Below are 25,333 nucleotides of genomic sequence, written 5' to 3'. Positions count from 1 at the left end.
GGTCTACAGAGTGAGTTCCAGGACAGCCAGGGCTATACAGAGAAACCCTGTCTAGAAAAACCAAAATAATAATAATAGATAATAATAATAATTTTTTAAAAAGATGGCGGGAGCCAGGCTGTGTTTACAACTGAGATAGGACCAACACTTAATTAAGATCAGCTAAACACAGGAGCCAGGTGAATGCTCTGATGCAATGCTAGTTATTGTTAAACCCACCACCAGGGGTCCTTTAGTAAATACCTGATTATGCTATTCCTCTGGGCCAGTGAAAAGCGTGCACCAGGGGAATTCCATTCTGCTAACCCTTTCATGAAAAATACTACAGTTCCTCCTAAAACCACAACCCTCCTTTTCCCTAGGCCATAGTAAATTCTTGCATATGGGAATGCCAAGGTTCCAGGAGACTACGTTTCCGTGAACTTTTCGCCTCAGGACTGTGTCCAGGTTTTTAGGCCTGTCATGAGTGTCACTACTGGAGTGGATGTAGTACCTGACCTCACTAGCCCTGGGTAGTTGGCTAAGTTTCTGGTACCAGGAATGGTTTCTTTCCTATTGAGTGGGCCTTAAGTCAAAGTTGATGGTTCTTGGTTGCAGACAAGGTATTAAGTACCTCTAATGTATCTTTAATAATATCTTGCCATGACAGTCATTGTTGTGGGTCACAGGTGAAACAACTGAGTATGACTATTGATTGCTTCCCTTCTTTGGCAGCTTGCACAGTATTCTCTGCTACCATGTAAGCTAGATCACAGGAAGAGGCTTTCAGGTTACACCTGATTCCTAAGTGTGTGTTGTGTTCAGCAAAAAAGACTTTCAACCTCTGAGAAGCAACCAAGGACAACAACAGCTATAGTCTATATTGTTTAGGAAATCACTTGGATTTCTCTGACCAACCATTCTAAAGAAGAGGTCTCATGCCTGGTACTGGAAATTTTCTTAGTCTATGGTTTTTGTAGTGAGCTTTATCAGCACTAGTGGCATAACTTCCTTTAAGATTATAGATGAGAAATGATAGATGGGTGGGTGGATGGATAGGTAGGTAGGTAGGTAGGTAGGTAGATAGATAGATAGATAGATAGATAGATAGATAGATGAAAAATCCATACCTTATATGTATTATGTATAATTTGGATAAATATAAAATAGTAAGATTCCTTGAGACTTTATCAAACAAACTTGTGTTATCTGTCCCCATCCCTTCGCCTTCTGTATTAGTCACCCTTCCAACTTCCAAACTTCATTTTTCCATTTCTTGCTTCATATTACCTGTATCCTATTATTTCCATGTCAAGGTTACAGTTACTCCGTATTGTATACTCACATCTAGTTGAAGCTAAGAACCACAGATGAGATAGAACATGTGGCAATTAGTCTTTCTGGCCTGAGTTCCTTTGCTCAATATAATCTTTTCTAGGTCCATCTATTTGTCCACATAATTCATGATTTCACTTTTCTTTAAAGTTGAACAGCATTCTATCTTGTATATGTACCATACTTTCATTATCTATTTCTGCTGAAGTGCATTTGGGTTGTTTCCATTTCTAGGCTATTGTGAATAGGATGGCAATGGAGATGGCTGAGAAGTATCTTTGGATAGGATGTCAACTCCTTTGAGCATATGCCAAGCAGTGGCATAGCTGGGCCATTGGGTAAGTTTATTTTTAGTTCCTTGAGGATTCTCCATACTGATTTCCAGAATGGTTGTGCTAATTTGCATTTCCAACAGTGTATGAAGATTTCCCTTTCCCCACAGCCTCACCAGCATCTGTTGTCAATGTTTTTGATCTTTGTCATTCTGATTGGAGTTAAGATAAAATCTCAAGGTTGTTTTAATTTTCATTTCCCTAATTGCTAAGAATAATGAACACTTTTTGAGCTATTTCTTAGCTACTTTTATTTCTCTATAACTCTGTTTAGTTCTCTTGCCCATTTATAATTGGATCATTTATTTCCTTGAATGTTTTTTTGTTTGTGTTTGTTATATCCTTAAAAGGCTGGAAAACATAGTCACAATTAGCTATTTATTTTTATACTATAAGGCATATTGTTAAACAATACATCTTTTTTAAACAAGATAACTCCATTTGCAAAACAAGGAACTATGATTGAACAGTAAAAACAGATTTTGAAGACAGAAGGACTGGCTCCTTCACCTATCTCTTGATATTTATCCTTTGGCAGTTTGGCCCTTCTATTCCTCAGTTTGAGCACTGAATATTGTCAAATGTGCCACTGCAATACATATTGAAACAAACCAAGCACCATGTATAGGACCTCGGACATACCAGATATGCCAAAGGTTTAGCTCCTTTATGTTTCATAAGCAAGTTCATGAAAGTTTCAAGAGAAGTAGTAAGTCCAAACACCAACATGCAAAAGTTAAGAAACCCTAGTATTTGTGATTGCTGCAGTCCAGGAAATATTTCAGATGATACTTGCATATATTATGTTTGGCCTTATTAAATTGTTTACCTTGGTGATTTGGCAGTTGAAATCACAACAAACACATGAGTATAAACAATTAGCATGAAAAACAAAATTCTAAAGCATATGTAGCTATAATTAGTTGTCTGGTAGAGTAACAGAGAATAATTGTGAAATATATGTGTGTGCATGCATGTATGTGTATATGTGTTTATATGTATAGGTATGCATATATATAAATACAGACACAGGCAGTCCTTTTGTGTGTGCCATCTATCTAATTTTGTATTTACTATATACTTTTCAAGCAATCAGATAATAGAATAAGCTTTCCAGGTTTCCTCTGTAAGAATCAAGAGGGCTGGCACACTCTAGAATTCTCATATTCTATGACTCAATGACTGGGATTCTGTGGTTCTAATACTATGTAACTGCTAAGGGCTCATAGCAGAGGACTCAATGGGGCCCTAGGGAAGAAATACATCATGATTATTGCTATAATATCCTTTCGCTCCTCTCCTAACAAAGCTCTTCCACTGAATCATGGAGTCACCATCTGAGGAGAAGAGAAGGAACCATGTCATCACTATAGACCCAGATGAAACTGTCTTGACTGCCTATCCATATCGACCTCACAGTTCTCTGCTGGATTTCCTTAAGGGGGAGCCAAAACTTTTAGGGGTGAGTTCTGCCTTATCATGGGTCATCCAGAGGGGAGAGAAGGTGTTATATCTCCATGTTTGTCTACAGAGGTGGCTTTGTGAAATAACATTCAGAGAATGAGTTAGTCTCCCTGGCCTTTCTTCTGCAATATATGCTTCCTACAGTGAAGGAAGTTCACCAATCTCCACCTTCCTGGAGCAGCTCTTCACAACTAGTGGCTACTGGGGTGGGGGGTGGATCAGTAATTTTCTTCAATAGTGTAGCTACTGGTAAGTTTTGCCCATGCTCCAATAAATCCATGAAAAAAGCACCTCTAATTAAAGTCAGTGAGTTGCCACAAGGACTTGAAAATGAAAGAGGAGTTGGAAAGAAGAAAGAGTCAGCATGGGTGGGAGGGGGTAAGAGAGGGTAACAGGGTAAATGTGATAAATACATTGAATACATATACAAAATTTTCATAAAACATAAAAGCAGCACATCGAAGTCAATTTCTTGTGCAAGCAAATCGTATCCAATGAGAAGAGTCACGATGTGCCACTTCCCTGGATTTTGATTAAAAGAAAGAGAAACAAAAGATCTCTTTAGAAGTACAATGCACAATGTGTCTTGGGCAGATACGTTAGCTCTCAGCTGTCAAGGCAGAAATGCTTCCGAGGTGATGGATTAAGTAACTCTCAAGAGTGGCTGATCTAATAACTCATCTAACTCCAAGGAGGTCCTAGGGATGTTTCGTTGTGGGTTGGGAGAGCTTGTCCTGACCTTTGATGTCTAGCACAGGGAAGCAGGAAACTATATAATTTTTCTAAATACCTTCTTGAGGAAGTGACCCCCAGGATGTAGCAATACCTCATGCAGAATTAAGAAGCCAATGAAAGTGAGGTCAAACTCCATCCGTGGGGTCTAGGTCTAAAGGATGCATAACCACAGGCTTAATCAACATGGAGTGAAAAAGAGTTGTTTTTTTTTAAACCTTGCCTGTACTGAACATTCACAGTTAGTTTTCTTGTACCCATTCCACAGACAGTACAATAAACAACTACTTCCTGCCTTTACATTCTCTTAAGTATTGCACTCACTGCTAGGCAGATGATGCTTAAAAGTTTCTGATGCTCGTGTATATGGCACATTACACACTACCATCCTAAAAGACTGAAGTACACAGGAGAAGTACAGTATGGTGCCAAAGGCCTGCCATTCCAGCTTTGGGAGGTGGATGCAGGAGAGTCAGGTGATCACCGTCATCCTGTACCACATAGTGAGTTTGAGGACAGCTTTGAATACAGGAGATGACCCTGTCTAAACAACAGAAAGTGTATGAGGAAGAGACTATGTATAGAATATCTACAAATACAATGACATTTTGAATAAAAGAGACTTAAACTTCCCTGAATTTAGTCTTGGAACCAAGCCTCCCACCCATTTTCTCATGGAAACCAAGGAATGACAGCACTTAACATTGAAAATATGGAGGCTAATTATAAGATGTCAGTGAGACAGAAGAGGAAGGGGTGTAGGAGAATCATTTGTGGGGCCTGTCCTCAAGAAATTTACAATCACTTACAAAACTAGGTTTAATCACACATGAATTCAAATACATATGCTGCAAGATATACTGGTGATTCTGGGAAATAGTAAAAGAAGAGAGTGGGGATTAAAATTGGGAGAGACTCAAGGGTGGTGGAGACATGGGTCATGTTTGGATTAGGGTAGTATGCAGCCAGAGGTGTGTCTGGGGCAGCCCACAGTCCTGGGCTCTGGTCACCTCATGTTCATTTTCTCTTTCCAGGCCATCCAGATTCTTCTTTCTCTAGTCATTGTAGGCTTTGGAATTATATTAGCACTTAATTTCACCTTTTCATCCAAAAAATTTCCTCTCGTGATCCTCACAGGATATCCATTCTGGGGAGCAGTTATTGTAAGTACCATCTGCTAAGAACTTGTCAGACATTGCTATAAAGACTGATATAATTAGATTTACCTCTATGACAATAAATCTTACAAATATGTTCCTTCCAGGATACCAGTGAGTCCACTCCATGACAAAAGAACGTATCCCATATTATTCCTCTAGCCACTTTCTACCACCCTTATAGTAACAACTGTCCCTAGGCATAGAGCAGTTTTCCAAAGCTCACAGGCATAGTACATCTGCAGTACTGATCTGGGAGATGAAATGGATGTATAGCCTACTTTATCCTGTGCAAATGAATGAGTTTGAACACAGGTAACTGGAACTCATGCAGGAAGCACTCACAGAATAAGACTCAGTGAGAAAGAAAACTTTAGGATCACTGTAGCTCAGTGTATCCTTCTTAGCCCCAGAGGGTTTTTAGGACTGTAACTCGTGGGTGATCACAGAGCTATCAAACTGTTCTTAGTACAATGCTAGTTCCCTATACAACCCTACACACTAATCCCATGCTGAACGTTTAAGGGTAAACTCATTAGAACATCTCAAATCAAAATGTACAAGAGGAAGAGAATGGGTCTGTCTTACTTGCTTTTATATTCTCAGAAATTAGAATCATGCTTGAGATATGAGAAGTGTGAATGAATGCACATCAATCAATCCATAAACAACTGAAATAAGGAACTAATGAGGCCACCGTCTCTTTGAAAGCCAGTAATGTGTTTGATACGCAGCCCATTGCTTTTCTATAGTTTGAACTTCAAAAACAACTGGTAACATTTTTCACTTTTCCAATAAATTAATATGATATTGATATCTCAACTACACTCACTTTACTGAAAAGAACCAAATGAACCCAGTCCTTACCTCTTCACTCTCCAACTGTTTGATTTGTGAGATCCACAGGTGTGAATTTTAATAAGGTTGTATTTACTGACTTTTGAAAATCCACTCTCCATGGGGAAGACATGCATTAAATGCATAACTATATCTCCTTGGTAATGTCCCAGGTCTGTAAGTACTGTTAAGCAAAACCCTTTCTGAGAAATGTGACAGATGTTTTGACAATCATGCTAAGTGCTTCAAGGAACTGTATGAGGGTTGGTGGAGGAGCAGCCTGGTGCCAGGGGCAGAGAAGTGCTTCATACCCGGGTTCTCATTAATTGAGGTAGAAGGAATATATACATCCCCTGGCCATGACAGAAAGCACAAGCTAAGGGTGTGTTGTGGGAAAGAACTACAGAAGGAAAGTGGGAAAGTGCATCATTATGCATAAAATGGAACCACTCATTTACTGTCTGTTAATTATCTGATGGGCATCTAAGCTGCTTCTATTTCCTAGCTACTGTGAAGAGGGTAACAGTGACCATGTATTTGTGTAACTTCAATATAAAAGCAAAGGTTATCTATTGTTGATTTTTAAGGAAAACTACTTTTGTTGAAAGATGTGTTCTTATTAGAGTATATTGTGGGGTTTTGAGTGCAGAACTAATTCAAGGATGACAGCCATCCTGAGAAAATCAATTGGGAAGAAGTTGCAATTACTGTGATGGTGATACTGTGAGGCCCCAAGAGAAGAAAAGCTTTGAGGGTGATTTGGAGGTAAATAGGCCAGGTGAAGCAGGGGAAGATAACCAACAGTAACTTCCTATTCTCTGTACTGAAGCATAAGGACTTTAAGTTCTAAGACCCAAATGTCTCCAGGTACCAATACCAACTCCAACAGGTAGAATTAAAAACAGGGTCCTTTTTCCCCAACGCTCAGGCTTGAAAGACTAAGATGCTCTTGTGGGTGGAGTTGGGGGTTGTTACAAAGCAGTTTGAAAACCAAAAGACGATTGTGTTGTAGACAAGTTAAATGTAGCACCTGTTAACTATTACCTCTTGTCTTCTGAACAGTTTTTTCTGACAGGACTTGTCACAATGTCCCATGATAAACCAAGGCGAATTCTGGTAAGTCACTTTGATGATTTCTACCTTGTTTAAAATCTATTTGCTTTCTGCATCTTTGGCCTTAAGGTTTAATGTTCTCTGAAAGTTCTTTAAGTATCAATTTTCTAGTTGAAACCCAACCTTTAATGATTTATCCCTGCATTTTTTTCCTTGATCCTACTTCCCTGGTCAAGCAAAATAAAAGCTACTCATTGGGAACCATCCTGCATCACTATAATTAAATGATTTTTAATTGGGAGTAGATTTTCTGCTCCTTCTCTTTACCCAAGGAAATACTTCACTGTACCAGTCCAGCGGCCATGGAGAACCGGGTTTACCTGAAAAAAAGCAGGGGATAGAATAGAATGGGTGGACGAGAGAAATAATGAGCCAAGATAGTTTCTCTGATCAAGGCTCGAACTTGAATTTTTCAGCTCTGCTTTTATATAGGCAAAACCAAAAAAAAAAAAAAAATCCCTTTGCTTCAGCTGGATTGAGTTGCAAAGTAAGCTCTTCAGCAACTCAGCCAGCAGGCAGTTCTCAGGTCTCAGGTCTCAGATCTCAGGTCTCAGGTCTCTGGCAGGAAGACAGAAATGTAGTGAGACCAGACGCCTGGCTCCAGTGAGAGGTTTATTTAGCCAACTCAAGGCTGGGAGAAGGGCACACTTGACAGTGTCCAAAGATATTTTTATTGGCAGCTACAGGATTGTTTCTAAGCATGCATTTTCCTTTTAGATATGTAGGAGTGTTTTACCTGTGTGTATGTATGTATCCAATATGTATGCCTTGTGCACACAGAAGAGGGTTGTTAGAGCCCCTGGAACTGAAATGACAGATATTTGTAAGCGAATGTGTGAAACTGACTCTGGGTCCTCTGAAAGAGCAGTCAGTGCTGTTAACCACTGAGCATCTCTTTAGCTTCCTCTTTTTTTTTTTTTCCTGTTTTGTTTTGTTTTGTTTTGTTTTGTTTTGTTTTGTTTTGTTTTGTTTTGTATTGTCTTCATTTTTCGAGACAGGGCTTCTCTGTGTAGCTCTGGCTGTCCTGGAACTCACTCTGTAGACCAGGCTGGCCTTGAACTCAGAAATCTGCCTGCCTCTGCCTCCCAAGTGCTGGGATTAAAGGCGTCCACCACCGCTGCCTGACTTTAGCTTCCTCTTAATGTGCTTTAAAATTAAAGAAGCACAAGATGTCCTACAACGCAAAAATCATTTGACCAAAATGTCTACAGTCTCAAAGTTGAGAAGCCCCACCTCAACCAAAACCCATCCCAGAGATCAGTAACCCTCACTGTCTACCCCACTCCTACCTCAAACATCCACAGAGGCTTAGCTCAGAGGACTGCCTGAGGACCAGGCCAAAATGTGGCACTAATGCCACACAACTGTAGGACTGAGTCAGAGCTTTCTGGCACTCATTGCTCTGTCAACTTGAAGGGAAATTATCTCTCAGAGCTACTTTGAAGATTACGATAGTACGTACGAAAGGACACAGTGATATTTAAATGTTCCTATTCTCATCTAATCATTGTTGAAAAGTCGAGAGCTGTGGCCTTCCTCTCAAAGTTACTGCATCTTTTTTTAATGCTCTCTGTCAGTTTCATTAGGGATTGTTATAAACCCTAGTGAGGTCCCCATAGGTCCCTCTGGAGATCAATGCTGACAGTCCTTATATTGCCTTCTCTAGAGCTGAAACTGAGACATACTCAATGGTCATCTGTCCATGCCTCCTGGACAGCTTTACAGGTGGAAGATTTGGCATGACTCATGGATTGCAGTAGACCTGGTTTCCACCACAGCTTTTCCACCAAGCATGGGGTGGCTCAGTCACTTAGTTTCTAAATCAAATGCCTCTCTAAAACATGGGGAACAAGTGTCTTCCTGACATCACCATCATGTAATAAGGACCAGGTGAAAGTAGGGATGGGTGTGCAATCTGCACAATCTGCATGAAGGATAACATATCCATCAAAGAACTTAGTTTGTTAATGCTCCCTGTAGAAGCCAAAACTGGAACTAGAAAGACCAAAGGGCTTAATATGGAGAGAGCTTGACAAATTTGCATGCTCCTTGGTTTTTGTTTTGTTTTGTTTCTATTTTTTTTTCTTTTTGCCAAAACCACTTGTTTTCAGTAAAGATCTCAGCATAGGATAAACGGTCATAAATGGACTTCCCAGTCTTGCCACACTAGGCTACACACAGCTCCGGAAAAGATGGGTTGTCTAAATGGATAGCTTGATTTCCAACTTCAGCAGACATAATGCAACCAACAAAGTACAGTACTTTTTAAGAAGAAAAAATGAATATGAAGAAAATAAGATAATCACACACACACACACACACACACACACACTCATCTTTCTTGTAAGAAGCTCATACACACATATCTCTCCCTTCAAACATACTGAGAATAGATAAAAGAAATTAAACAGAGGGTATCCAACATCAATTGATACATCTACAATATGACCTGTACACTGAAGGTTCAGGGAACATCATGGAAGATGGGGCAAAAAGACTAAGAGCCAGAGAGCCAGGGCATGTACTGCAAGATTGCATTTGACAGGAAATCTGTACCCATGATCTCAACAATATGGTTACCTAAATAAGATATGAAAAATAACATCAACTGACATGCCAACATGAATGAAAAACACTATAAGGACCCATCCCTATATAAAGAACTAACAATTAATGACCACTGAATAGGGAAAATCAGTCCAGGTGTTTAGCACTAAACAAACATACAAATGAACAATAGTAAATTAATTCAGTAGGTAGTGCTTATAAACTTTATGTACATATATGTAAAAAGTAATCATTAATTCATAAGAGGCCATGAATTTGAGGAATGAGAGGGGAACCCAGAACAAGTTAGAGGGAAGGAAATGTTGTAAACACAATATTCACATAGGAAATTCTCAAAAAAATATTTTTTTAATTGAAAGGAATTAAGTAGAGCAATCAACTTTTTTTGCCTCCCATGTTGAAGCATTGAGATTATAGAAAGGGCATCTTTAACCCCTAGTCCAAGTTTTACCATCTTTAACCATATTAATGATTTTGTTAATCACCATTTGATCTTCCTGGGGAAGGTAAGTGAGCCATGTAATGGTGGGCTATCAAGTCCCAAAGAGTCTTTATATATCTCGGGCCTGATGTGGTGATGATACATATTTAGTATACACTATTTAATAAATAAATACTGCACTAAAATCATTCTCATTTTTAAAGGTAGAAATTGAGACTCAAACAGCTTAAATAGTTGGTACAAGGTCTAATAAGAGCTAGACTCAAAATCAAGTCTGGTTTCCAAGTTGATACACACCAGTTGATTCTTCCAGGTTATGAAAGATAGTGTGCTGCTGAGATGAGATGGACATATTCAGTAGCATTAACTGTAGGTTCTTGTTCCCCCACTCTATAGTTTACTTTGCCTTCTGACTGTGACCAGTCAGAGCTGAACTTGTCAAGCCTTCCAATCACATGGACCTTTTGAGGTCTCTAGAAGCAGAAGAGTTCCAAGTTTTTCCTACAAGGTATACTTACCTTTAGTTTTTACTTGCTTTATCATGTTTTATCGTGTCATCTGTTTTCCAGAAGCAAGGCGTCACGACCATGAATGTCCTCAGCTCACTGACTGCATTAGCTGGGATTGCTTTGACCCTCCTCAGCTTTACACAGCAGCACAGAGTCTGCCAGACACCCTCCCCCGAAGGACCATGTGTTGTGGGCAAAACACTTCTTCTTGTGAGTGATCTGATTCCAGATGAGGAGTTTCAGTAACCTTAGCCAAGCTCTGTCCATGACACAATAATGAGTTGATTTTTAATCCTGACTTCATATATTATAGAATTATGGAATTACAGATGGTTCTGGAAACATAGTCTCTTGAATTTTAATCCTACTTTTAGCTCCTGGAAGCTTGTGACCTTGGCCTAACATTGCAGGGTCTCTACATCTCAGTTTTCCTCCTGTAAAAAAATTAAAATATTAATATTATGTGTCACTGAGCTATGCTAAAAATTACTTCAAATAATGCCTACCAAACTACTAATACCCAATAGCTTTAGCTAGTATAACTATTACCACATCGATTGTATTCAATTTTATATTTTTGTTGATCAAAAAATTGTTCTGTTGACATGAAACTAAATATAGTGGAATAAAGTATTTAAGTATTTAAGTGAGCTGTTTCAATAATTTTAAAACTATTTTATATAATTATATAATTTTTAAATAAATAGATTAAATGATATATTCCTTTACTAGGAAATACAATTATACATAAATTTTTATCTTACCTACTACTTTTATGTATGTGGGTGTTTTGCCTGAATATGCATGCCTAGTGTTCTCTGAGGCCATAAGATAACATTGGATCCTCTGAGACTAGAGTTACAGATGTTTATGAGCCACCATGTGAGTTCTGGGAATTGAACCCAGGTTCTTCTGGAGAGAGCCATTATTCAAAATTGCTGAGTCATCTCTCTTGCCCCTAATTATAGTTAAGATTTTGAAGAGTATTTTATCATACAAGTAATACATGACATAATTCTATTTATTATTTTTATACTAATTTACTCAAGGTGTGTGTGGTTCATAATGCCATAGCTTATATGTAGACATCAGAGAAAATCTAGCAGGAATTAGTTCTTTTCCTCAAAAATGTGAATCCTGGGGCTCAAACTCACATTTTCAGGCTTGGTAGCAAACGCTTCTACATTCTGAGTCATCAGGCCAGCCCTGACATCATTTTCAATTGTGCCAAAGATTCCAATAGGCCTTTCCTCTGATCCCAAAGCAAAGTCTGAGCTTTCCTCTCTTTCTGATAGTGACATCTTGAGTACTTGAGTCCTAGAATTTGAAAATGTGAACCAGTAGGACAAAAGGGAAGTAGAACCATGGGATATTATCTCCTATGATTTAATCCCTGTAATCACCCATTGACATGAACTAAAGGACCTCCTTGTGTGTGCTGAGGCAAATTTCAGAATTAGACTTGAGTTCTTAAGGAAATTCAGAAAACAATTGTACAAGAATGAAGTCCTATGCTCCTTTGTCCAAGTGCATTTGATGGAAATTTCACAAGGACTGGAACCAATTCTCTCCTGTTAGAAGGCAGAAGCCAGGGAACTCCCCACATCAGGGTGTACACACTTCAGCCTTCGAAACAAGAGAGTTAGTTATCTAAGCTTCTGCATGTGTTTAGAGGAAACTGAGATTCAGAGAGCCTTAGTTACTTTCCCAGCATAGGGGTGACCTTGGGCCCAATTGTACAGTCTTTGCTGGTATAAATCTAGTATTTAAGCCTCTTTGAATACCATACTGCACCATCCTGCCTCTCAAAAATGTTACCTTAAAGTAGTGCCTACAAAATGCCAACCTGAGTACTAGATCCATCTTGAAGGGTTGTTCTATTTGACTACTATAGGTGAGTACATAGCTGAAGCTTTCCCTTCAAAGAATGTGCTTATCCAGCTTCCTTGGATAAGAAAAAGCAGACATTGGGTTACTATATTCCCAAACAGAAACAATTCGTTGTAATTAAACAGCAGATGCTTATAGGAATGCTACTGCGCTCCACTGTGCCCCTTCTTTCACTCTAGAAACTATCTTAGCCCTACGGGCATTGGAGTTTGTTACCTGCTCCCTGATCAAAAGACATGAAAATGATGCAATATTTAATAGCTACAGAACAACATGAATATGAGTTTTCACAAACTCAGTGATAAGGCGTCAAATGTTCTCAGCTTCTGTCTTTAAAGCGATGTCACTTTTGTCCTAAATATGATTTCTTTCTCTTCCTTATTTACAGGGAATTTTGTCAGTCTTATTAATCATCACTATAGTAGAGTTCAGCATCTCTGTGACTATTGTATCCTTAAGAAGCAGATGCTGGACCAGTCCAAGAGAGGTGCGCCCAAAATTTTTATGAGAACTGAGGGTGTGTGTGTGTGTGTGTGTGTGTGTGTGTGAGAGAGAGAGAGAGAGAGAGAGAGAGAGAGAGAGAGAGAGAGAGGATGCATAGATGCACGCAGATGCATGCTTAAGTATGTAGGTGTGGGGGATGGGGAGCAGGCATCCTCATGCCACAGAGTAAGGATGGAAATCAGAAGATAATCTCAGATGTTGGTTCCTACCTTGTCCCTTGTTTTGAGAAAAGGTCACTCCTACTGTTCACTACTGAATACTCCAGGCCTTCTATCCCACAAGCATCTAGCCATCCTGATTTTCTTGTCTCCTTCCACTTCTAAGAGTACAAATAGCACAGAAGTTGGTATTACTGCACCCACAATGAGATCATTGCCCCACATTGTACAGAAGCAATATGCTGAGATACCACACTGAAACTCCTAAATTTAGGAAGGTCAGAGGGGGCTGAACTTAAAACTGATGCTCACTCTACTCTTTAAGATTAACTTCCTTTCCTTTCTTGTTGTATATACTGTCCTCGGTTATCTCTGTTCATATATAATTCTTTATTTTCCAGGAAAAAAAAAACATAAAAAGGGAAATACAGGATTTTGTAGAAAGCCCATAATAAAGTGGAAATTTTATACCTTATACCTTTATTGATTGTTTATAATGTTAAATATTATTGTAGTCACTAGATGACAACTTAATTAATACTATACTATTACTGTATCAATGCCCCCTTCTATTTTTTTGCATCAAAATAGACTATGACTTAACAGAAAGGTTAATTAATATCTTCAGTATCACAGAGCACCAGGATTCTGAGTGGTATGGGGCAGCTCCTGACCTTGCTTTCTTATTTACAATACCAGTCTAGGGTGTGCTGGACAGAGTGTTTGCTTGTTTGTTTCCTTGATTGCTTTTATCTTTTAAACAAGCAAATGCACCCATTCTAAGCATGCCATGCAGTAAGTTTTGACAAAATATACACATCTATTTATCTATCATAAAGATATGGTTCATTCCCACCATCCCTGCAAAGGTCAATTTGGATTTTCCTTATGGTGATGCACTTATTTGCAGGAATAGATCTTCTTTGAACAAGAGTTTTTTTATAGACTCATGCCTATTTTTAAATTAGGTTGTTCATTTATTGTTGTTTTATTCTTGAAGTGTAGTGTTTTCATATATACAATTTCTAATTAGATATATGGTCTGTAAATATTTAATCTCACCCTGACCCTTCAGAGTATTATTATTTTTATTAACATTCTAGATAGTATCTTCAATGTACAAGTCATATTTTTATCAAATCTGATTTATGTATTCTTTTTCTTTCTTTTGTTATTTCATGTTTGATTATATGTGTGATATTGTGTGTGTGGTCTGTGCACATGCATATGTATGTGTATATGCATGCATGCACATTGTGTGTGCCCAAGGACAACATGGTGTAGCTTCCCTCAGTTAGGACAGTTTTTATTGGTTTTTGAGACAGGGTCTCTCAGTGAACCTGGAGTTCATGGATCTGGCTAGTTCATTTGCATGCATCCAAGGCTAGGGTAACAAGAATGGATTCTCATGCTTTGCATTTTACATGGCTTCTGCCATCTGAACTCAGGTCCTTGTGCTTGTGCAGAAGAAAATGAGCCATCTCCCCAGCACACTTTTGTTGTCTTGTCCATGAAATCATCACCAAATCTAATTGTGACAGCTAATACTGACTGCCATCTTGACTGGATTACAAAGAGTCTCAATGACTAAAGAAGGCCTCTGTGTTTGTCTATGAGGATGTTTCTAGAAAGGAAAAGGAAAATCTGTGCTGAATGTGGGCAACATCATTCCAGGATAGCAAAATTACAGAGGAAAAGGGCCCACCAAAGTATACATTTTTGGCTTTTTGGTTTGATCCACTGTGAGTTGATGGTTTTCTATACTGGTTAAGTGCTCAGTCCATTTTTTTGCATGTGGCTATGCAGTTTTTCTAGTGCCAGTTGTTAAAAAAAAAAAAAAAAACTGTGCTTTTACACAGAATGATACTGGCATTACTTTTGAAACTCAAAGAGCTATAGGTGTTATATTTGGCTTCTGGGATCTCTATTCTATCTACCTGTCTATCTTCCCACATTTTATTGAAGTTTAATTATTTTTCTAAATATTATTCTTCTGTTTAAATGATTTTGCTTATTCTAGACCCCTTAATATTCCATATAATTTGAAATTTGTTTTCTGCTTAACTGCAAGAGAAGTTATTTGTATTTTGATATGGATATTATTGAATTTGTATATTTTTACACTTTGTTGATTTTTTTAAACAAGTTTAAGCCTTATTATAAATAAACATGGGTAAGATCTCCATTTGTTTAGTTCTCCTTTATAAATATTCCCAGCAATATTTTGGAGGATTTAGCATAGTCTTTTAACTCTTTGGGTAGATATTTTTTCTTAAATATATCATTCTTTTAAATGATACTGTAAATTAACTTCTTCCTCAGAATATCATACCTATTTCAATAATAGGTATTGTGCTAATAATTTTAACGTTATCTACTTGTATGTTTGCCTGATTATAATTGCCAGCACTTTAAGGATAAAATATGTTTACCCTTACTAACATTCAGTTCATCTAGATGATTAATAAATCAAGTATTAGACTAATCAGTAGCCCTGGCTGTCCTGGAACTCACTCTGCAGACCAGGCTGGCCTCAAACTCAGAAATCCGCCTGCCTCTGCCTCCCAAGTGCTGGGATTAAAGGCATGCGCCACCACTGCCTGGCCTCTGAGGCAATTTTGATCTAATTCCTCTGTTCACTATTTAGTTATAAGGATAGTGACTCAGATAAATTAATACTTATACATAGACAGGAAAGATAGGAGCACTTCTTGCTGTTTTATTCTTCATCTCCCTTCTACCTAAATTTGTACACGAAAGAGGAAAGATAATCTGAAAATACAGTTTAAGCAAAAAAAAAAAAAAGACATGAAGACAATTCTGGCCAATTAACACTCTCTTTTCTCCTTAATATTATAGGCTGTGTTCTTCTTTCCTTCAGAAGGTGCTCAAAATACTGAACATCCTGCCCCAGAAGAAAACAATACATTACAATTTGAGTTTCAAGAAAAATCTTCCAAGGATAATACAGCTTCAAGCATAAAAAGTGTTTTCTTAGGTGGTTATGCTTTCTTCAAGTTAAGAGTCTCAAGAAATTCTTCAACTCCCAAAACTATCCAACAGAAAAGTGATAAAGGTACATCTTTTATGTATGTTCCAGAGGAACAGGAGGCTACTCCTCCACTCTCCCCAGAGCAAGAAATCAAACTGAATGCTCTACCTCCCCCATTAACACCACATCCTTCAGAAAATACTCCTTCTCAGAAAGACTCTACAACTGATCACCTGAATGATGCGGACCTATCATCTATTATACATCAAACTTCTGATATGCAATCCAATTTGCTTGACTATGAAAATGCATCAGTCAAAAGATTTAAAACTCCATCTTCACAAAATTCCCTCCATTTTTCACCTGACAATTTGTCATCCCAATCATTAATGACATCTCTGTCAACACAAGTCTTACAATCTAAACAGCCATCGTTCCATATTTCACAGTCTTATGATCTGATATCTGAATATTTTCTTTCTGAAAACATACCATTTCAAGACAACCAATCCCAAGACACCCCTTCTCAATATACCCCATCCCAAGACATACAATTCCAAGATATGCTAGCTCAAGACATATCATTCCAAGAGATTCAATCCCAAGAGACTCCAAACCAAGATGTACTATATCAAGAGACTCCACCTCAAGAGACTCCATCCCAAGGGACTCCATACAAAGATCTATCATACCAAGATCTACTAATTAAAGATACATCACCCCAAGGGACTCCCTATCAATATATATTAACAAAAGAAATACCATTCCAGGAGACTCCATCTCAAGGAACTCTGTCTCAAGAGTCTCCATCTCAATGGACTCTATCCAAAGGGACTCCATCCCAAGGGACTTCACCCAAGGGGACTCCATCCCAAGGGACTCCATTTCAAGGGACTCCTTCCCAAGTGACTCCACCCCAAGGGACTCCATCCCAAGGGACTCCATCTCAAGGGACTTCACTCCAAGGGTCTCCATCTGAAGTGACTCCACCCCAAGGGACTCCATCCCAAGGGACTCCACCCCAAGGGACTCCATCCCAAGGGACTCCATCTGAAGGAACTCCACCCCAAGGTACTCCATCCCAAGGGACTCCATCTGAAGGGACTCCATCTCAAGAAACTCTACCCCAAGAGACTCCATCTGAAGGAACTCCTCCACAAGGGACTCCATCTGAAGGGACTCCATCTCAAGAGACTGCACCCCAAGAGACTCCACCCCAAGAGCTATCATTCCAAGATATACTAACTAAAGACAGATCATCTCAAGAGACTACATACCAAGAAACTCCATTCCAAGATTTAGTAACTCAAAATAGACCATCCCAAGATTCCCAATATAAAGAGACTCCATCACAAGAGATTTTCTTCCAAGATACTCCATTCCAAAATACTCCATCCCAGAATATACAATATCAAGATATACTATCTCAAGACAAAATATCCCAAAGTTCACAAACCCAAAATTCAGTATCTCAAGACATGGCATCCTCAGATCTTCAAGTACTAAACACTCAAGTTCAAATCCAGCAATATCCAGAAGTATTTTATAGGGACATTCGAACAGAAGTCATGGAGCTGACTCAAGAATGGAAGTCTAATCAGGGCAAGAAACCCACAAGAAGACTTTCCTTATCCTTGCCAGGCAAACATGGGCAAGTCCATCCCAAGAGATATTCTGTGGACCTGCAAGTCAAAAGTGAGAAACCAAGGAGATATTCTGAGGACTTGCAAAGTAAAACTTCAAGACGGAAATCCATAGATCAGCAAATCAAAGCCTGGATATCCCCAAAGAAAAATACCACAGAAAAACAAGATGCATATACCCAAACCACAGACCAATTGCCACATCAGCAAGCTGAAGATCAGCAAGCTGATGACCAGCAGGCCAAAGAGGAGGTCCCAGTACAACAATCCCAAGATGAGCAAATCAAAGACCAAAAATCTATAGAGAATCTATTACCAGAAGAACATCCTAATGACAGAGAGGATGAAGGTCAGCAGTCTGATAAAGAGCAACCTCCAGAAGAGCAAGCTCAAGTTCAACCAGTTGAAGATCAGCAACCCAAAGAGCAGAAAGCCCCAAACACCCAGCTCCAAAATTGGCAGGGAGGACAAGTACTAGTAAAGAGAGCCCCAAGGCAGTTGTGTGATAATTGGGAAACCCAAAGCTTTCAATTCACAGAAAAGTCATGTTCATTCTGGTCAACTCCATCCTGGCAGCCTATTAGCCAGAGATCCCAAGACTGGATAAGTCAAGGTTGGAGAAACAAAGATTGGAAAGCACAAGAATGGCAGTTTGAAGTGAAGCCTTCCCTAGACTGGGAATCCCAAGAGCTATTAGAGAGAGAATCCTTAAGGCAAAGGGCACTATACCAACAAATCCAACCCCACACCACCATAGTTCAGCAGACCCCAGGTCATCAATTGCAAAACTATATATTTCAAGTAGGTCTGTGTCAAGGTAGTAGGCACCAAGACTCTGAATCTGGTGTTTTAATAGAAGATGTGAATGAAGATGATGTTCAATCAAGAGAAAGAGAACCAGAAAATACAGAAGAAACATGTCAGAAACCAACAGACCAGCAGTCAGAAGACATGAGGCCAGATAATTATCCTGTTTCTTGTCAGAGCCTGGTTCCATACACATATGTAACCTGTTTATCCAACATAGCTTCAGAGCAAGAGGTGCAGAACAATACACCTTGCTCAGGCTCATCCAAAGATCTAAATGCCACTTCTTCCTCATCATATCAAAGAGATCAACAGCAATCTGAAGATTCAGACTAACATGCACATCTAACCAAAAACCACAGATGCCAGATAATGGAACCAGATGAGGAGAAAGCAGTTGATTCTTCCATAACCTGTGTTCTTGCCTATGCTTGCTGTCTAATTCATACACCACAGATGAAGGGCATGCAGGACCTTCAAAGAACCTGTACCTTTTTAAATCAAAATGACAACAAGCTAAATGTTAACACTATATCAGAACCTTCTGGGGTTGAAGGAATAAATCTCATGTAAACTGTAAACTTTTTTGTTATCAATTTTTTTTTAATTTGTGATCATAAGTTCATCTCACAGTTTACTGTTCATGGATCTATTCTCCTATAATACGATTTTTCCCACATTTGTGTTGAATATATGTGTGCTATGCTTGTCTAGTACTTAGTGAAACAGGAAACATAGCTAGGAACAGAAAATTAGAACACAGGCAAGGGTAGCCATGTGCATGTTATAATAGAAAATATGTATGGGCTGTATTGAAAGGAGATCCACTTTGTTCTCTTTCACAGATGCCTGCTCTCAGTGTTTGGTCAGTCTTAGGTGCCAATTTCACCTTAGGTGGTCAAAGAACTTGTGTTAGAAACTAATTTCCAAGCCAATCACAGTTTCCTAATCCTCTTTCTGTTTGATGTCTTTGACAAGATCTTGCTTTTCTGACAGATCTAAAGTTTTGTATTTACTTGCCTATACAGTGTTTTCTTTGCCCTGGAATTGGGTCTGTTGTTTTCTTGTTTTTCAACTTCCAACTTCCTACTGTTTTTTTTTGTTTTGTTTTGTTTTGTTTTGTTTTGTTTTGTTTTGCTTTGCTTTGTTTTGCTTTGTTTTTTTTAAGGTGCTCAATGCATTGTTTCCTAATGCTAAATCCTCTTTGAGGGACCGTCTACAAGAGATGCCAAAGGTCTTAAAGTCCATTGCCAGCATACAGCTGCCATCCTGGACCTATTGTCCATCATCCTAAGTATCCAGAGGATTCACCTCTTGCCTTAAACCTGTGAGCATAGCATTGTCCTCACAAATGTATCACCATATGGTCTTTGAAACTCCCCAAGATGGGTGAATAGATCATGACAAACATGAAATACTTCAAAATCTTTTAATCCCTCCTTGACATTAAAGCAAAACAAGTCTAGCATATTTAATTTACTCACATGAGCCATATTTTGATCTGAATTTCAACCAGTGAGAATCCTTTTTAACTCTTTGCTAAAAAGACATTAAATACAGAGGTTCTGCTTGATGAACATATATCAATAAATTAACCTAGATCCAACATTGGGGGACGGGGTTCGAGACAGGGTTTCTCTGTATAGCCCTGGCTGTCCTGGAACTCACTCGGTAGGCCAGGCTGGCCTTAAACTAAAAAATCCACCTGTCTCTGCCTCCCAAGTGCTGGGATTAAAGGCATGTGCCATCACTGCCCGGCTAAATCCAACATTTTGTGTCTCTAAAATCAGCCCTTATCTATAATATTTATTTCCAAGTGTGTTCTCTAGGCTTCTGTATTTTATACAGTGTTGGGGCCGGCCTGAGGCTCTCATGTCCGGGTTCGAGCCTGGAAGGCATCTTGGAACTGGAAGAGAAGAGGGAGGAGCCTAGACGGGTTGAGAAATAATGGAACCAAGATAACTAGTCTGCTCAAGGTTCAAATCTTAATGGCAGACACACTTTATAAAGGAGAGGGGAAAGCCCATTTCCAACAAATCATCCTTGGAGCCCAGCTGCAGGTGACCATGTGTAAGCTCCAGAACAGCTAGGCCAACTCCCAGCAGGTAGCAGCAGCGGCAGTGGCAGAACAATAGAGTGATCCAGGGAGGAAGGCTCCACCCTAGATAATCTCCTTAGTGGCAGCAAGGTCAAGTTCTGGCTCAGCCTGAATCAGGCTTGTGGGAGGCTACAATAGAGAAAAGGCTTGGTTACTTTGAAGCAGTCTAGCAAGTCTCCTGAGCCACATTTTCTGCCATAAATGGGGTCTGCAGTCAATTAAGTCCAATAAAAGTACAGAAACAGCAAGAATGGGTAGAAATATGCCTTAACTCTGAAGAAAGAAATCGAAAAAGATCTCAGAAGATGGAAAGATCTCCCATGCTCATGGATTGGTAGGATCAATATAGTAAAAATGGCTATCTTGCCAAAAGCAATCTACAGATTCAATGCAAACCCCAATCAAAATTCCAACTCAATTCTTCAACGAATTAGAAAGGGCAATCTGCAAATTCATCTGGAATAACAAAAAACTTAGGATAGCAAAAACTATTCTCAACAATAAAAGAACCTCTGCTGGAATCACCATCCCTGACCTCAAGCTGTACTACAGAGCAATTGTGATAAAAACTGCATGGTACTGGTACAGCAACAGACAGGTAGATAAATGGAATAGAATTGAAGACCCAGAAATGAACCCACACACCTATGGACACTTAATCTTTGACAAAGGAGCTAAAACCATCCAGTGGAAAATAGCATTTTCAAAAAATGGTGCTGGCTCAATTGGCAGTTATCATCATGTAGAATAATGTGAATTGATCCATTCTTATCTCCTTGTACAAAGCTCAAGTCTGAGTGGATCAAGGAACTCCACATAAAACCAGAGACACTGAAACTTATAGAGGAAAAAGTTGGGAAAAGCCTCGAAGATATGGGCACAGGGGGGAAATTCCTGAACAGAACAGCAATGGCTTGTGCTGTAAGATCAAGAATCGACAAATGGGACCTCAAAATTGCAAAGCTTCTGTAAGGCAAAGGACACTGTCAATAAGACAAAAAGGCCACCAACAGATTAGGAAAAGATCTTTACCAATTCTAAATCAGATAGGGGACTAATATCCAATATATATAAAGAACTCAAGAAGTTGGACTCCAGAAAACCAAATAACCCTATTAAAAATGGGACACAGTGCTAAACAAAGAATTCTCACCTGAGGAATACCGAATGGCTGAGAAGCACCTGACAAAATGTTCAACATCCTTAATCATCAGGGAAATGCAAATCAAAACAACCCTGAGATTCCACCTCACACCACTCAGAATTTGCTAAGATCAAAAATTCGGTGACAGCAGATGCTGACGAGGATGTGGAGAATGAGGAATACTCCTCCATTGCTGGTGGGATTGCAAGCTTGTACAACCACTTTGGAAAAGAGTTTGACAATTCCTCAAAAAATTGGACAAAGTACTATGGGAAGATCCAGCAATACCTCTCCTGGGCATATACCCAGAAGGTGTTCCAAGTTGTAATAAGGACACATGCTCCACTATGTTCATAGCAGCCTTATTTATAATAGCCAGAAGCTGGAAAGAACCCAGATGTCCCTCAACAGAAGAAAGGATACAGAAAATGTGGTACATTTACACAATAGAGTACTACTCAGCTATTAAAAACAATGATTTTTTGAAATTCTTAGGCAAATGGATGGATCTGGAGGATATCATCTTGAGTGAGGTAACCCAATCACAAAAGAACACACATGATATGCACTCGCTGATAAGTGGATATTAGCCCCAAAACTTGGAATACCCCAGGCACAATTTGCAAAACACATGAAACTCAAGAAGTCGGAAGACCAAAGTGTAGCTACTTCGTTCCTTCTTACAATGGGGAACAAAATACCTATAGAAGGAGTTACGAAGACAGAGTTTGGAGCTAAGACTGAAGGAAGGGCCATCCAGAGACTGCCTCACCCGGGGATCCATCCCATAAATAACCACCAAACCCAAACACTATTGCATATGCCAACAAGATTTTGCTGACAGGACCCTGATAGAGCTGTCTCTTGTGAGGCTATGCCAGTGCCTGGCAAATACAGAAGTGGAGGCTCTAGGTCATCTATTGGATGGAACACAGTGCCCCCAATGAAGGAGCTAAAGAAAGTACACAAGGAGCTGAAGTGGTCTGCAACCCTATAGGAGGAACAACAATATGAACTAACCAGTACCCCTAGAGAGCTCGTGTCTCTAGCTGCATATGTAGCATATGATGGCCTAGTAGGGCATGAATAGGAGGAGAGGCCCTTGCGAAGATTATATGCCCCAGTATAGGGGAATGCCAGGGCCAGGAAGCAGGAGTGAGTAGGTTAGGGAGCAGGGGTTGGGGAGGGTATAGGGGACTTTCAGAGAGGAAACTAGGAAAGGGGATAGCATTTGAAATGTGAATGAAGAAAATATCTAATTAAAAAAAAAAAAGAAACACTAAAAAAGAAAAAACCATACAAAACCATAAAAAAAAAAGAAAAGGAAAAGAAATGTGCTTTGACATGAAGGAGTATCATCTGACATAGCAACTCCTTCAGATGAGGCCATTGAAGTCTCTTCAGGCAACAGGGTTTATTCACAGATAGTCAGGACCTAATGGCACAGAGAGACTTCTTCCCCTGAATATAGTAGCCTCATTAGAATTCAGGGTTCAATGTTTTCAGATTTGCAATATCTTACCATACTTAGCCATTCCAACTTTAAAATCCCATTTGTCCTTACCAAGGATCCCACTTTAATAGCAGTGATTCAATGAACAGTGAACTCAATTTGCATTGTAATCCAGCCAGTTGCTAAATGAGATCTTGCACTTAGTTTTCAGTAACATTAACTCTGTACTACAGAAAAGAAGAGGATTCTTCAGAACACACAGTAGTGGGTCATTTCTATTTTACTTGATTTGGGAATTAAAATCCCTGATCTCCTCCCCCTCTCTACTCTTCCCACACACACACACACACACACACACACAAAAGTGGCAGCAATCAACCTCATATTTATGCACTCTGAAAAACATTTTCAAGTATCATAAGCAGTGTCACCCAGACTCTTGTCAATAAATGCTTAATTAGAAGCAGTAGGTACGGAAATTTTGTAAGATACTAAAGCCAGGTCAAGCCATGGATTAATAGTGCTCTAGTGATGTCTGAAGACAGACTCATAGCATCTTTATATTTGATGGGATTGAAGAGCTTATTTAGAAAACTCCAGAACAAATGTATAAGAGCCACATCAGGAAAGGGAGTTTATTCTGTTCCACAGAAGCTTTTCTTAAATCAAATATATTAGCCATAGATATCTGGATGAACAAATAATTATTAGATAGGTGGATACATGATAGATAAATTAGATGGATAGATAGATAGATAGATAGATAGATAGATAGATAGATAGATAGATAGATAGATATGGTAGGTGTTGCTTCATAGCACTAATCAAGTTAGTTATCTCTTTGCTTTGGACAGAAATATCCCACCTCTAAATTCTAATGCAGAAGTCCTAACTCCTAATATTATAACACTGGAAATAGAGCTTTGAAGATACTAGGTTCCAATGAAAATACAAGAAAGGGACTCTCATGATGGCAGTAGTGTCCTACTACAGTGGCACATGTCTATAATTTTAGCACTCTAGAATCTGAAGAATTGTGAGTTCAAAGGCAGCCAGGACCAGTAAGCTTGAAGATAAGTTGGACTACACTTTGTCAAACACACACACACACACACACACGACAGAAAGAGAGGGTGGGAGAGACTGAGACTATGCATAAAGACACCCAGAGAGCTGAGGAAATGTCATACAAAGGCATCAAATCAGCCAAGAAGAGAACCACCATAAAAAACATAAGTTTGCAGGTATAAGAACAATTATTTATAGATTGTTGTTAAGTATTATGCTAGTTTAGTAAGTTAGAGGTTGTAGATTATCTCCCAATAGCTGTGATTTCACCAGTCTGAAAACTAGATTTCTAGTACTAAGAATGATTTGAACTTATATATAATTGAACTTATATATAATTAGTTTTTGGTTTCCACCGAGATTTGTGTGCTACTACTGTGCTTTTAGGATTACTGCGTCATACTGATTGTTGATGTGCTTCGTTGGCATCATAGGATTGTTGATTATCTCCCTCTTTTGGAAATTTACATGGTACCTTCTGGTGCCATGAAAGCAAGTCTTCAGGGAAGGGATATTCAAGTCAGTTCCAGCTTACAGACAAGTCTCTGTCCACAGAAAACCATAATGACCCAAAATGCAGATTTGTGGAGCACAAGTCTCAGGGGAAACATATACAAAACAAAGCCATGTAAGGCTCAGAGTGGAAAAAAAGATTGTGAAAATCCACATAATCAAGGAGTTTGCTATAAGCCTGTGTCATATAGTAACATCACAAGTTATATTCACAAAGTCTTAGCAATATGATTGCCCAAACATGAACTGAATGAGGATGGTACCAATTGGCATGCCAAGGCGAATGAAGTAGAAAGCCCATGATTCCTCAACCTTTAGGCAACTGAGAAAAGCTGGGAATGGAGTAAAGTCTTTCCCAGACAAAGGGCACACCAAATGATTGTCCAGTGGCAAACAGTCATCCCTGAAAACATTCATACAAGTAACATGTTATATTTAGAAATATACTCACAATTAGTGAAAAAAAAGAGGCCATGAATTTGAAGGAGATCAAGGATGGATATATAGGAGAGATCAGAGGGAACAAAGAGGGGGGAGACACAATGTGATTGTATTATAATCTAAAAAAGTTAAACATATAAGTTTGCTGGTACCC

The 25,333-nt window shown here is 39.0% G+C and overlaps 1 protein-coding gene across 4 annotated transcripts; it reads left to right on the top strand.

The window, feature by feature from the left end:
* Positions 1 to 2,843: 2,843 nt before the first annotated feature.
* Positions 2,844 to 19,031, top strand: Ms4a14 (membrane spanning 4-domains A14). 4 transcript variants are annotated; one of them, XM_021151242.1, is made up of 6 exons: positions 2,844 to 3,108; positions 4,877 to 5,005; positions 6,899 to 6,952; positions 10,532 to 10,678; positions 12,747 to 12,845; positions 15,880 to 19,031. In XM_021151242.1, exons 1-6 carry the CDS (start codon positions 2,971 to 2,973, stop codon positions 18,796 to 18,798), a joined length of 3,486 nt encoding a protein of 1,161 aa, XP_021006901.1. In that variant the 5' UTR covers positions 2,844 to 2,970; the 3' UTR covers positions 18,799 to 19,031. The 4 variants fall into 4 exon arrangements, with proteins under 4 accessions (XP_021006901.1, XP_021006900.1, XP_021006902.1 ...); XM_021151241.1 differs by having other exon boundaries at positions 10,529 to 10,678; XM_021151244.1 differs by having other exon boundaries at positions 3,066 to 3,108; positions 4,980 to 5,005; positions 10,529 to 10,678.
* Positions 19,032 to 25,333: the final 6,302 nt, after the last annotated feature.

Source organism: Mus caroli, chromosome 19, assembly GCF_900094665.2.
Source record: "Mus caroli chromosome 19, CAROLI_EIJ_v1.1, whole genome shotgun sequence".
In the NCBI taxonomy this organism is placed as follows: domain Eukaryota; kingdom Metazoa; phylum Chordata; class Mammalia; order Rodentia; family Muridae; genus Mus; species Mus caroli.
This window is presented reverse-complemented; position numbering and strand designations above follow the sequence as displayed.

Bases quoted from the DNA above. Each gene is read 5' to 3' on its own strand.
- Ms4a14 (XM_021151241.1), top strand. From the start codon at position 2,971: ATGGAGTCACCATCTGAGGAGAAGAGAAGGAACCATGTCATCACTATA. The intron at 5,006-6,898 runs GTAAGTACCATC...TCTTCTGAACAG, and splicing joins CATTCTGGGGAGCAGTTATT to TTTTTTCTGACAGGACTTGT. The intron at 10,679-12,746 runs GTGAGTGATCTG...CCTTATTTACAG, and splicing joins TGGGCAAAACACTTCTTCTT to GGAATTTTGTCAGTCTTATT.